At 48.0% G+C, this 13,848-nt stretch overlaps 2 protein-coding genes and 1 long non-coding RNA gene across 3 annotated transcripts in view; 1 reads left to right on the top strand and 2 right to left on the bottom strand.

Annotated features, from left to right (window-relative positions):
• Positions 1–2,429, bottom strand: part of LOC147033424 (uncharacterized) — a 38,830-nt gene extending 36,401 nt beyond the window's left edge. The window contains exons 1-2 of the mRNA XM_085859315.1: positions 2,253–2,429; positions 1,904–2,083 (exon numbers count right to left, since the gene is read on the bottom strand). Of these exons, the coding sequence (XP_085715441.1) occupies positions 1,904–2,083; positions 2,253–2,417 (345 nt within the window). The 5' untranslated portion in view covers positions 2,418–2,429. The remainder of the gene's footprint in view (positions 1–1,903; positions 2,084–2,252) is intronic.
• A 144-nt stretch (positions 2,430–2,573) lies between these two features.
• The window catches only part of LOC147033422 (uncharacterized), a 15,058-nt gene continuing 3,783 nt past the window's right edge, over positions 2,574–13,848 (bottom strand). The window contains exons 2-4 of the long non-coding RNA XR_015050601.1: positions 5,655–5,731; positions 5,387–5,518; positions 2,574–2,669 (exon numbers count right to left, since the gene is read on the bottom strand). This is a non-coding gene — a long non-coding RNA (uncharacterized LOC147033422). The remainder of the gene's footprint in view (positions 2,670–5,386; positions 5,519–5,654; positions 5,732–13,848) is intronic.
• LOC147033423 (uncharacterized) lies at positions 6,335–9,651 on the top strand. Its single transcript, XM_085851512.1, is given in 3 exon segments — positions 6,335–6,467; positions 7,843–8,494; positions 8,496–9,651. Coding segments are annotated over 3 exon segments (1,941 nt in total).

The raw sequence follows: 13,848 nt of genomic DNA, 5'->3' as shown, positions 1-13,848 counted from the left end.
TGAGAGTGGGAGGGAGAGAGTGGGAGGGAGAGAGGGGGTGGGGGGAGAAGAGAGGGAGAGAGAGAGAGATGGAGAGAGAGGGAGAGAGGTAGAGGGGGGAGAGGGAGGGGAGAGAGAGAGAGGGGGGGGGGGAGAGAGGGAGAATTTGAAACCCGTTTATTGATCCACAAAAACAAAAACATTGGAAACGACAAGGGCACTCGGGAGAGCGCAAAACTCCTCCCTGTTATGCCAGATCCACGAGAACATATCTGGCCCAATACATTTATGAGGTATCGTGCTGTATCTCGTTTTTGAGCCCAATCTCTCAATGGTGAAGAATCACTGAAATAATGAGCCTGGTGTTGACTTCGTGGTTAGCGTGGCAGCTTGGGATCCTGGGATCCTGAGTTCAAACCCCGTTGGACACTGAATTAATACACCAGGAGGTTGACTCAGCCTGTCATCCTTCCGAGGCCAACGAAATGAGTACCAGTGTGTACTGGTAGAGGGGCACTGGTTCAGCGAGATAGTCATGCTTCCACCAAATGGGAGCTGCCATATGCAAGAAGAATAAGACTGAAATAATTCTCGTCGTCGGATCAGGATCCGGATCTTCACCAAAATATAATCATTTCGTCCTTGTCAAACACCAAACCTGTCCAGCAAATTTCATCCGGATCCGTTCACAACTTTTTTAGATGTCCTCTATACAGACAAACAAACAGAAAGAAAGGGGTGAAAACATAACCTCCTTCACTTTCGGTGGCAGAGGTAGCAAAATGACAGTTAAAACACGACAAAAACAACCGGAAAACTTATCTTTGAGAAAGTCAGCAGAGACCCTGAAGCAGAACTGCCACCGTTGCTCAAGAACCGGAACGGAAATCGTTTGGAAATATATTCAAGACCACACAGCTCCACAATTGAGCACCCCTTCTATCCCTCAATCAATAAACATCAGGAATTTATGAAGGTATCTCACTCAAGAAGAAAATGGGATCAATTGTGATTGAAGGTGCAAAGTACACATATAATTCCACAAATTACAATAAACACCAGTATTAGACACTAATGTCCACAAACTAACGCCGGAAGACAGGGTGCCTGATTTCAGGTCCATTCGAGGGACCACACACACGTTGATGAATCACGCTGCCTTTGAGACATCAGAATGAAAGTTTGCAACTGGACTGAGATTCAAACCCGGGCTCGATGCCTCAGAGACAAGTGCGCAAACCTCTTGATCCCACATCATACCGCCAGCTTTTCACAGCACTGTCGATGTCTTTTTGATTATATTTTTTAAAATAGCCCGAGAAGGATTCATTCCTAGTTATGTTATATTGCCGACGAAGTCTTTCAATCACGCACGTGATCAATTTGAGGAAGATGATTGAGCGCATTTGATTTGGACACGGCGTTAGTCACTGTAGGCAGCATGTCATTGAAAGTTCTTGTGGTCATTCAAGGGAGTGACAATACTTTACAAGCTCGATCAGACATAAAGGATAAAGTTGACCATCCTATGAGTGATAAGCACCGTTTTGGATTGAAGGCTTCATCAGCATCAAAATATCAAGAGGAATCTGAAACTTGTGAAAATCGATAAAATTACACCTTGGAAAAATATTTTTTTTATAAAAGACAGTCAAATTATAAATGTAGTTCAAGTCATGAAAGATACATGGACAAAATAAATGGAACACACTGATGTGAGGCTGGTTCAAGACTTAATTTAGTGCAATATTTTCAAGCACCACTTATCCCCCCCCCCCCCCCCAACTAGTAATCTTCCATTTGTAAATTTCTCATGAGCAGCATGACCCACAAGGTGTTAAAATCCATCAGAACATGTGGAGGTGAACATGATCTTCCCCCTCTTGTCATCTGTAGTCCCACATGTTTGATAACGATCGCTTACTTGTTTGCAGTGATTCTGTTCCTGCTCCTCATGCTGTTGTCGCTGCTCCTGGAGCTGATTGTCCACTTCTGACAGCTTCCTCACAATGTTTGTCAGACTCTTTGAAAGTCCCTCATATCCCGATGTCATCAATTCGATTTGTTTGTCATTCACTTTCAGAAATCGTGAAAGCAAATCGATCTGTGCAGAAGAATAATTGTGCTCATGAAGAATCAGAAATAGCATCAAGAAGAAGCACCACCAAAGATAATAATTTACACATACAAGCATAGACCATGATAATGAGTGAATTAATCACTCATACAGAAGGGTGTACAAAGAAGAAGAAATACCATGTAAGGGTTCCTACCTGTTTTCTCAATTTTAGTTCATTTTCATTTTGCAGTCGGTGTCTGCGCTGCAGGTTTCCCTCCATGAACAGACATTCGAGGTCCATTTCTTTAATGCTGTTCATGTGTGCCCCGTATAGAGAACACAAGTCCTCATAGCGCTCGTCTTTTTTTATCATCCCCATCAGGAGGAACTTAATCTGCAAGTCAGATCGATAAGCATGTCAGGCAGCACAGGTCAAGGATAATAACACAGCATGCGGGAGGGTAAGTGTATGGATTGTGTGACATGATAGACATTATCAACCAAAGGAAAGACTATACTGTACTGTGAGTTAATCTCAGAAAGTACTTGCCTGTTGGTGAAACTTCTCATCATTATGCTGCATCTGCTCTAAATGCTGAATCCTTTGAGACATCATTATCATTTTCTTGTTCTGGTTGGGAAAAAAAAAACTCACGACTCTATTGATCATGTATTTCAACACGTGGTGTCAGTTCATCGATTTGCAAAAGTCAAACCATGTAGAAAACTAAAACAGCACTCGCTGGAGTGCATACCTACAGTATGTGAGGCCGAACAACTTACGTTTTGTATGCCACTGATAGGCCGGATCCGAATCTGGACCTTAAGAACAAGCCGATAATATTTTGGTTATCAACGAACCAATTCAACCACCGAGTTGTGTCATAACCTGTCCATAACTTTTTGAAATACTGTATCATGCTGTATATCGTTTTGGGCCCCATTGTGGCCCCAACAGTAAGAAATCACTTTGAAAGAATTTTTTAAAATTATCATATCTGGATCAGAACCTTCACCAAAATGGAATCGGTTCTTCCTTGTCGCACACCCGTCCACCAAGTTTCGTCCAAATCCATCCACAGCTTTTTGAGACATTGTGCTATAATATTGTTACGGTTGTGTAAATTCGCATTGCACCATAAAGAGTCCTCAGGTGAGATATCTCCGTAAGTTCATGTGTAGTTAGCCCAAACCCGTTGTGTAGAGGGAATATTTGTGGTTCATCTGGGCTGCGACGCTTTGAGTTAGCCATTTTTTCTTTCTCTATTGTTATTTTCGACCATTAATCCCCCAACAACTCAAACACCACCACCTTCGCCTCTTTACCTCCACAACTCCATCCCGCAAACATCGCTTCACCGCCATTCTCAAAGGACACCCGCCAACAACTCAAACACCACCACCTTTGCCTCTTTACCTCCACAACTCCATCCCGCAAACATCGCTTCACCACCATTCTCAAACGACGCCCGCCAACAACCAAACTCCCACCACCTCCGCCTTTCTACCACACATCATGCATGGGCTATGAATGCATCCCTTTCACTTCAAAAAGCAGATCAGGAATGCTTCACGCCCCCTTTTCATCCGTCAAATGACCGAGCATCGGGTAGTGTAGCCCCGTCTCCGAACCCGCTGTGAATGCGTTCCTTTCAGCCCCGAAAAGCGGATCAGGAATGCTTCACGCCCCCTTTTTTTCCCGACCAATGGCTGAACAGAGGGTGGCGTGGCCCCACCTCCAATCGCGTTTTGATCTGAATATTTGCATATAGGCTCCTCCTGAGGCCTATAAAGATGCGAGCGCAAGGCGACTCGCGAGGAGTTGCAGAAAAGTTGGAGAGAAGTTGCAGAGGAGTTGCAGGGGAGTTGCAGAGGAGTTGGAGTTCGCGTGGTTCGGTTGCGGGCGGCTGGTCGAGTTCAAGTTCAAGTCAAGGGAAGACGGCGGTCGGCAACGAGGTTGCGGTGTGGGGGTCACTCGTCTCGTCGCGGGGTCCAAGCCAGCAAGCCATCCCCCTCTGCCTGAGCATCAGCAATTTCCCCCCCCCCCCATCCGCGCTGAGATAGTGCCGGGAGGGGGGGGCGTTCCTTCCCCACCATAAACGTGGTGCCAACAAAACCGCTCGCGCGGAGCACGCCGGAGAGGGCTCGCCGACCACGCCAGGGCCACGGAGTCGGGGCGCAGCTGCGAGAACATTGCGGCTTGCCCGCCATCGTGTCACGAGGACGCGGGTAAGACCTTCCCGGTCTCGTGAACCTGGCCAATCCTCCAGGATCCACATACATTTGGTCTACGGACCTGTCTGCCTCCTTGCCTATGAGGGCGGCTTTCTTTCTTTTGGGTTGAATGCATGCTGTGGCGCCATGTCCAATAAGTAGAACTGCTTAAGTGTCTGTGCCTGTACATTGCCCCTTTTATTCGGGTGTAACTCTTTCCCTTGCATTTGCTTTTGTTGCATTTTGACTGTATGGCTGTATATACGTGCTTGTCTGTGTGTGTAAATAAAGTGCATTGCTTATTGAACTGTTTCCCGCCTTGCTTCGTCTCCTTCCTTTTATTGAATCTCCATCTTGCATCACGTAAGGGATGGATAGTGGGTTTAAAATGCCCGGTAATCAATCGGAACCGTCGAGGTCGACGATAACTCCGCTCGGTTATCTCTGCAGCACGGAACGAACCGCTTAAGCGGTTCGTGTCCGAAGTCGACCTGCGGCGAGGTACGATCGCCCGGTCGACCACTCGCGCAGGTACTTAGGTAGGTCGAATTTAGCGAGCAACCCTATCCTGCGCGGGTGGGCGATTGGCACGATCGTGGTGAGGTTAAACCCCCACCTGTGACTGGCTCCGGGCGGTAGTTCCCGGAGGGTCACGACTGAATTATCCGTCCGGTGGGCGACATGTCGCGATTCGAGTTACGTGGCTGATCGCACGCCGGCGGGCGCAAATTCGCAACAATATCATTTTTGTACCAATCTCTCAATCGTGAAGAATCACTTAAAAAATTCTAGCATCCGGATTCTGATCAGGATCTTCAGAAAAGTGTAATGAATTCCTCTTGGCACGTACCCAACCTTTCCACCAAATTTTGGCCAAATCCGTCCCAACTTTTTGAGATATCCTGCTCACAGTTAAACATATGGAAAACAGACAAAGACGGGAGTGAAAGCATAACCTCCATCCACCTTCCATGGCAGAGGTAACAAGCTTCTCTGAGTTCTGTATGAATTATTTGTTCAGTGATTGCAGGTATTTCGAGAACAGCTATGTCATGTTTGTTCAGTTATGTCAAGTTGAGCAAGAATTGGTATCAAAACCGAAGTTAATGTGATTTAACACCAAAAGCCAGATACCTTTTTAATGTCTTCCTCCTTTTGTTGCTGCTCCTCAGGAATGTTTTGTGGTTCCTGTACCACCTGTACCACCTGTACCTCATTTTCAATAAACTTCGAGACACATCCCTTTTCCTCAGTTTTTGCTGATTTCTATGGGGAAGATTTAAAAAAAAGAAATCAACAGGTGTTTAGAAATTTGCAAAGAATGTAGTTGTGGTGTCCGTTTCTCAAGAGTGTTGCTTTCCCTTGACATGGTGTTGGGGAGACATGATTTTGTGTGTTTTACCTGAAGCTTTCTGAGAAGCTTTTTGAACCAGTTTTTCTTTCTTGCGCAGAATTTCGCCATTTCTGATCAAGTCAATCCTGTTGAAATAAAGAGAGAAAGTTGGGATCAGGGAAATAGATGAGGGACAAAGGAGGGAAATTGTCACCTTCACATGGTTTCATCAATGGTATTCACTTTGAATAAGTGGTGAAGATTTTAACGGCTGTTTTGACAGATGCCATATCTCCATTGACACACAGGTGTGTTCATTATTAAAGAGAAACCAAATGGAATTTTTTTCTTCTGAAAACCATTGAAAATCATTAATTATGGCCTGATTTGAAGGGGGTGGGGACATTGAATTTATTTCTTTTTGCCAATCACAAAGTGCAGAAAATAGCCCAAGAGTGTGAATTGTCGATTTTCGCAGTCATGTCACAAACTGAACCCGCCTTGATCCAAACGGTGGCTTACAGAGAGAAACAGTGCATTTTGAGATTGGATTCTGATCCTAATTCCACCGTCATTAGCGACTCTGAAGGTTCTCAGGATGTTGAAACTGATAAGTGGGATTTTGAAGAAACTATTGGAGACAAAATTAACGATAGAAACGCTTTCGGGAGAACCATGGCGACATATCATTTTGAGACTGATGCGAATGATTCAGATGAACACCAGAGACCCCCTCCCCCTCGGTTGAGATGCTCCAGCAGAAACACGGCTTAGAAAAGGCAGCACAGACATGGCATGACACCACACAGGCACACTCGGACACCGCCTACAAAATGGGTGATGAATGCTTTGTTCCACCGTTGCGGGCTGACCGGGTGTACTGTAAGTTACAGGGTCGGCCTGTTTCATACTTTCCTGGGACACCATTTGTGTCTGTGGTCATTTTGTGTGTCAATGGAGGGGATAGGAGGTTTTGGAGGAGGGAAACGTGAGGAAGAGGAAGGAAGATGTGTCGTGCTATGTCCCAGTGGAGGGATTGGGGGTTTGGGAGGAAATGAGCTTGAAACGATGGGAAGGGAAAGCAGATGTGTCGTGCTCTTAACGTGCTGTGTCTTGTCGTGTCCCACCGTCGAGGTGGGTGGTGACGAGATGAGATTGTTTGCTGGCAGGTCAACACAGGTGTTTGATTCACCATTCAAATCTTCCATGTACATGTAGCAGTAGCTTCAGTGGAGATGCTATTACAGTTTCGAGCGACGGCTGTTTCTTCCGAATAATAGTGGTGCTGGCATCCTCTCTCAATCGTGGAAGATAACTACAAGATCTAGCCATCTCTGCCTTTCAATCTTCTTCTTGCGAATAGCAGCTTAGCTGCTGGGGTAGCTATCATTTCTTGGAAGCACGACTGTGTCGCTGATGCAGTGCCACACTAGCAGTACGCACTGGTATTCATTCGCCAACCTTGGAAGGATGACAGGCTGAGTCAACCCCCTGGTGTATTAATTCAGCAGCCAACGGGGCTTGAACTCAGGACCCTAAGATCTCAAACCGCCAACCGAACCACGAAGCCAACACCAGGTGCTGTTCAATATCAGTGCTCTGTAAAATGTTCCGAGAACATAGACGAGGTCAATTTACAGAAAATGCAAATGGTGGAGGCATTTCATGTTTACGGCTGGCAAACACCTTTTTTAGCTGTATTTATATGTTCTAAATCAATATAGAGGGTTTGCCTGGCTGTATTTTCAACGATTAACCCATAAACTTGACAAATCCAAGATGGCCGCCATCGCTGAGAGAAAATTCCTCAATTATTGTATCTCAAGAACTACTTGACCAATATCAATGATGTTGATGTCTATATTAGGGTTTTCACACATGCTTGATCAGTTGGAATAAGTTTTAAGTTGATTGTAGGTCAAGGTCATGCATTGGGACAAAGGACAAGGTCATATTTTGACCTCTTGGTGCAGAAATAGGCATATCTCACGAGGAACCTGGTCCACAGTAACATGTTTTATCTGTCTTTGCAGGCACGTGGCTATATGACTTGTAGTAATGGATGCTGATGCAGTTTCAAGAAAACGGGGAGTCTTGTTAAATTATGACAAATGTAGAATATGTCACGAAGATAACAAACACCTTGTTACACCGACATGTGATGGCCTTAAGACAATCCATAATGCAAGACAAATTTGACTGAAGTTATGGAATGACAATTTTCGATCTGCAACTGATCGGCTTACTGATGTGTTAGCTGCATGTTCTTCTCCATCAATAACATGTCACAATGGATGCCGTGCCTCCTATACAAGTGCTTACAAACTCGAAAGACTAAAAGCTGCAGATATAACACTTGATCAAATTCAATGTAGTTCTTCAGCCCCCACAACCGTTGAAGAAAAAATCCTCCCACGAAGTAAGGTGACACAGATCAACTGGAACCTGTGCATATTTTGCCAGCAAGAGACCAAGGAAAAAGTCTACCTTATACAGGAGAAGCAAGTTAGCAAACGAATCCGAGAAGCAGCCAAGTATGACCCGAGTTTGAGGACACAACTGGCTTGTGTAAATGTTCTCATAGCAGCTGATGGCAAACATCACAGTACCTGCCATGTCAGGTTCAAACGCAGCACTGACAAAATAAGCAAATCAGCACTAAATGACAGTGATGTCGTATTGCTTTGGCTTTGTCATGAGCTTGAGCAATTAGCATCACATGCTGATATTCTAGAGCTAACAGATGTGTGGGAAAGATATTGCACATTAGCTAATGAAGTGGACATCACCATTCCATCATCATTTATGAGTCGAAGTAGCACATTCAAAGAAAAGTTAGCTGAACTTGTGGATGGTGTGCAGGAAGTTATAGTTCTCCATGATCAATCACGCACAGAACCCAGAACACTCCAAGTTCCACCACATCCCATTATCTGACATGGTGAAGGATGATGGTGTAAAGCTCACTATTCCCCCATTTAAGCATCAAACGGATGACTCGTTTCTCTCCATGGTGCATGTTGCACGATGCATAAGAGGTGATATGTTATCACATCCGAAGCCTGATGGAATTGAAATCAGTAAGGACAGAGCAATAGATTACGTGCCAGACAGTCTGTACATGTTCCTCAACTTACTATTGGGTGGACAGCAACTCTTAGAGAATAAAGTGAACAGTGATGGTGATTACAAGCATAATTCACTCCACCAAACCAGAATACTTAGCATTGCTCAAGATCATATGTATGCTGCTCACGGAGACAAAATTCATCCCCTAAAACACATTGGAATGGGAAGTAATCTTCACCAAGCAACACGTTTGAAGGAGCCAGTTGACATGTTTCATCAAGCTGGCCACGTGATGAGTTACCGTGATGTTATCAGGCTGGACACGGCACTATCTGAAAAAACACGAACAACCATGGATGACAATGGCTCGGTCGTGCCTCCCAACTTGGTCGAAGGACGTTTTGTTCATTTTTCAACTGACAATGTGGACATAGATGAAGCCACTTTGGATGGAAAAGGAACTTTTCATGCTACCCAGGTTGCAGCATGGCAGAGAGGCCCACCCAAAGTTAATCTACTTGATGGTATCAAGTTCTCCAATACAGGAACACTGCACATCACAGATGCTATGAACGACATAATGCCAGCACCTAACAGTGGAACCACTGAAGGCCCATACAATGATGAGATTACACCTGGTTGGTTTACACAATCGCTGGACGAATGCCCATCAGCAAGGAAAGCCCATACGACTGACATGGCATTCACAATGACGCGATCATCTCAGGAACCAATGCCTTCTTGGACTTTCTTCAATCAAAAGGCAAGCACGGTCAATCCAGAGCAAACATCAGTGGGGTACCTACCCATAATCCAGGCTCCTACACATGACATTGATACGCTGAACACTGTCGTCAGGCGAGCGTTGCATGTAGCTCAATTGATGGAACAGGAACATCTTGTTCTAACAGTGGATGAGGGCCTATATCCGAAGTTGATCGAACTCAAGTGGTCTGTTGCCCAATGCAAGGATGTGGATGCACCAAGGGATGACTGAGTAAGCTCTGAAGTTGCAGGAAAATGCACTTACCATGCATTGAAGCTTGCAAATGCCACAAGCATGCCGCCGAATGTCGGAACATTCTACCTGATGGTACAGAAACTAAGTCCTCCACACACACGTAGTCATGTAACATTACAATATAATTGTGGACATATAAAAGTTTATCTTTTGTGATGTTAGATACTTATATTTCTGGAATGTTTGATAGGCAAACCAAAATCCGTTACAACCCAACCAGAATCAATGCCACCCATCTGGAAAAGCATATAATTTGATCATAAGAGCTGGTGCTGAGGACCATGCTCCACCGGTTGGTCAAGTGCTGGTAACCTCTGACCACACTCTTATTAGGCATCTGATCAAGTAATAATTATATCAGGAAACCAGAACATTTGCAGTTTTAATCAATGTTATCAGTGAAGTCTTTTCACCTGTCTAGTCTGTGTTTAACTTAAATTTTCAAGTTTATATTCACATATCGGATCAAAGGTCTATTCTAAAATATGACAAGGACAATTGAACATTGAGTTGTGAAAGGCACTGAAATTTTAAGAATGCCATTATACAGGCACATGATCGTTCTCAGTTAGATCATAAAGTATGATTTAGAATGTTGATGTTAGAGTGTACGAGGTGCAGTGGGACGCAAGAAGCACGCGGGCCAGCATCAACTCTGCTTTATTGCGTGACCAGAAGTACACTCCTGCCACCCCTAGCGGGCGAGGCATGATATACGAAAACCCAATCACGTGACACAGCACACTCCTCCCCTCGTAAAATGACCCGTCACACGATGAACGGACAATCACAACATGACCATCTGAAACCCATCAACACTCATAATCCTCCAAATACCGCGGCCGCACCCTGACCCGCCTCGGACGGGCAGCGCTACCAGCCAGCCCAGGCTCAGACGCCTCCCGGCTCGGTCGAGGTGACACCCTCGCCGGACTCGCACTTTCCGCAACACCAGCCACCCCCGACCGCCCAGCCTGCTCGACGTCCCCGGGTAGGACGGCATCAGGCGAAGACCCCCTTGGCGTCGGCCCAACCAGCCCCGGCGATACAACGTCAGGTGCCGGCGATACTACCGGTGGGGGTCGCGCATCGTTCGGCCCGGGGATGTGTGGGGGGGGGGGTGACGCTGAACAGCGATCATGCATTTGGTCCACGTTCCGCTTCCACACATCCTCACCATCAGTCCGCACCATGCAATTCGCCGGCCCCAGCACCACAGAGACCACCGCCGGCACCCATTTGGAACCGTGGAAATAATCGCGCACCATTACCCGTTGCCCCACCTCGAAGCTGCGCAGCCACGTCGGACGCGACATTGCCCCACTTCCCGTCCTTCCAGGTCGCAGCAAATCCAGCCTGGACCGCAATGCCCGTCCATAGAGACGAATGGCAGGCGAATCACCCGTGACAGGATGAACTGCGTTCCTGTAATGGAGCAAAAAGACATCGACCACCGTCTGCACAGGTGCAACACCCTCCCTGCGCAAAGCCCGCTTCAACATCTTGACAAACGACTCAGCTTGGCCATTCGTCTCAGGATGATACGGTGCGGACCTTAGATGTCGAATACCATTCTGGCGCATAAACTCATCAAATACACCCGCGATGAACTGCGGACCATTATCAGAGACCAGGATCTCAGGCAACCCTTTATTAGCAAAGATCGTCCACAGTTTCTCTACTGTAATGTTTGCTGATGTATGCTGCATTACTACAACCTCCGGCCATTTAGAGAATGCATCGATCACAATCAAAAACATTTTGCCATTAACCGGTCCCGCAAAATCTACATGGACCCTCTGCCAAGCTCGGTCTGGCACAGGCCAGAGACCCGGAGCTCGACGCGGGTTATCAGCATCTGTCTGGCACGTGGCGCAATGCTCAACCAACTGCTCAATGTCTTTGTCCAATCCCGGCCACCACAACAGGCTACGAGCAAGACTCTTGGTCTTCACGATGCCAAGGTGACTGACATGCAGTTCTTCCAAACACCGCTGCCTGAACCTCGGTGGAATCACCGTCCTCATCCCCCACAATACGCACCGTTGGACCAACGACAGCTCCGATGCACGTGACGTGAAAGGTTGAAATGCCGGTGTCGAAGGCAGATCGCTCCAATTCCCCGTAGAAATCACCTGGACGACACGGGCAAGCACCGGATCACGAGCCGATTCCACCGCGACCTGCCTGGCCATGACCGGCCCGCTTTGGACCTGGTCCAGCGCGAACACATCGACCCGGTCGCCCAACTCAGACGCAGCTGGACCCTCCGCACACGGCAAGCGAGAGAGCCCGTCGCAGTTAGCATGCTTCTCGGTGCTTCAGAACTGAATATCATAATCGTAAGCACCCAGAAACAGACACCACCGCTGTATTCGCGCGGCTGCTACCACCGGCACCCCGCGTTCGGGTCTCAGTATGAATTGAAGCGGTTTGTGATCCGTCTGCAAAGTGAAATGCCGCCCCAGCAGGTATTGATGAAACCTCCGCACACCCCAGACGAGGCTGAGAGCCTCACGCTCAATCTGGGCATATCCGCGCTCTGCTGTGGACAGGGTCCAGGATGCAAAACAAACAGGCCGCTCGGAACCATCGTCCATCCTGTGGGAGAGCACTGCCCCGATGCCATTTGCAGAGCTGTTGCATGCCAATAGGAGCGGACGCGCAGGCTCGTAGTGCACGAGGACCGTATCCTCTGTGAGCAGCCGCTTGACGCGGTCGAACGACGCCTGGTGTGCAGGCCCCCAAGCCCAGCGCTCGTCCTTCTTGAGCAACCACATTAACGGCGCAAGTTGTGAGCTGAGCCCGCGCATGAACCTTTGGTAATACTGGGCCATACCAATGAACGAGCGCAGCTGCGTCTTGTCGCGAGGCGGTGGCATGTGCTGAATCGCCTCCACCTTCCGAGGACCTTTCAACAGCCCCTCCGGCGTGATGATGTGCCCGAGGTATTCCAAGCGCTGCTTGAAGAACGCGCACTTGTCCCTGTTCAAGCGCAGGCCGCACGCTTCTAGCTTTGTCAGCACTTGGGCAATGTTCGCAAGGTGCTCGTCCGCCGTTTTCCCCGCAATGAGCACATCGTCCAGGTAGGTCTGAGCGGGCAGGCCAATGCAAACCTGATCCATGGCTTTCTGCCACAAAGCTGGGGCCGAAGCAATCCCAAAACAGAGTCGGGTATATCGATAGAGTCCTTGACACGTGTTGATTGTCAAAAGCTCGCTACTCCCGGGATCCATCGGCAGGTGAAAATATGCATCACGCAGGTCTAGATTCGTGAAGTATTGACTCCCCGCCAATCGCGCATATATTTCATCGATTGACGGCAATGGATATTGCTCCACGCTGAGCCCCGGGTTAACCGTGGATTTGAAATCCCCGCACAATCGGACGTCTCCATTTCGTTTCAGGACCGTGACAACCGGGGTGGCCCAATCCGAGCACGACACCCGTTCGATCACTCCACAGGCCTCCAGCCTATCCAGTTCACCCTTGACCTTGTCCCGCAGGGCATACGGCACTGGACGCGGTTTACAAAACCGCGGAACCACCCCCTCCTTCAAGAAGAGTTTTGCCTCCATGCCCTTGAGTTTCCCAAGGTCGTCGCTAAACAACCCTTGATGTCTTTGAAGAATCTCCTCCAAATGATACTCCCACTGGCTTGGCACGGGTTGCACAAGGTGAACTGCGGCCCAGTCTAGCCTGATGCGGGCCATCCAATCTCGGCCGAGGAGAGACGGCCCCCTCCCCCGCACGACGTACACCCGAAGCGTGGCGACCTGGCCTTGATACCGCACAGACACGTCTGCCATCCCGACTGGCGTTATCTTCTTGCGGGTGTACGTGAACAGCGTGAGGTTTCACCTGATAAGCTTCAGGCCGTTGAGTCTACGCGCAGTCTGTTCGCCGATGAGCGACACCGCTGCTCCCGTATCGACCTGGAACGTGATCGGCGTTTTGTTCACTTCGACTTCCACCGTCATCGGGCGCGCCGTCGCCGGGCCAATTGAAAACTGGCTCAACAACGGCCGCTGGTTCCGCCCCGAGTCGCCTCGCACATCGCCGTCCATGACCTTAACGGTGGCCGTCGCCCCACGGCACACACGCGCCAAATGACCCACCTTGTGACAATTCAAACACACGTTGCCTTTACACGGGCATGCACGGCGCAGGTGT

Source organism: Eptatretus burgeri, chromosome 2 (assembly GCF_056783735.1).
Source record: "Eptatretus burgeri isolate ZD-2024b chromosome 2, Ebu_testis_v1, whole genome shotgun sequence".
Taxonomy (NCBI): domain Eukaryota; kingdom Metazoa; phylum Chordata; class Myxini; order Myxiniformes; family Myxinidae; genus Eptatretus; species Eptatretus burgeri.
Note: the sequence above shows the minus strand (reverse complement) of the source record. Positions and strands in the feature narration are given on the sequence as shown.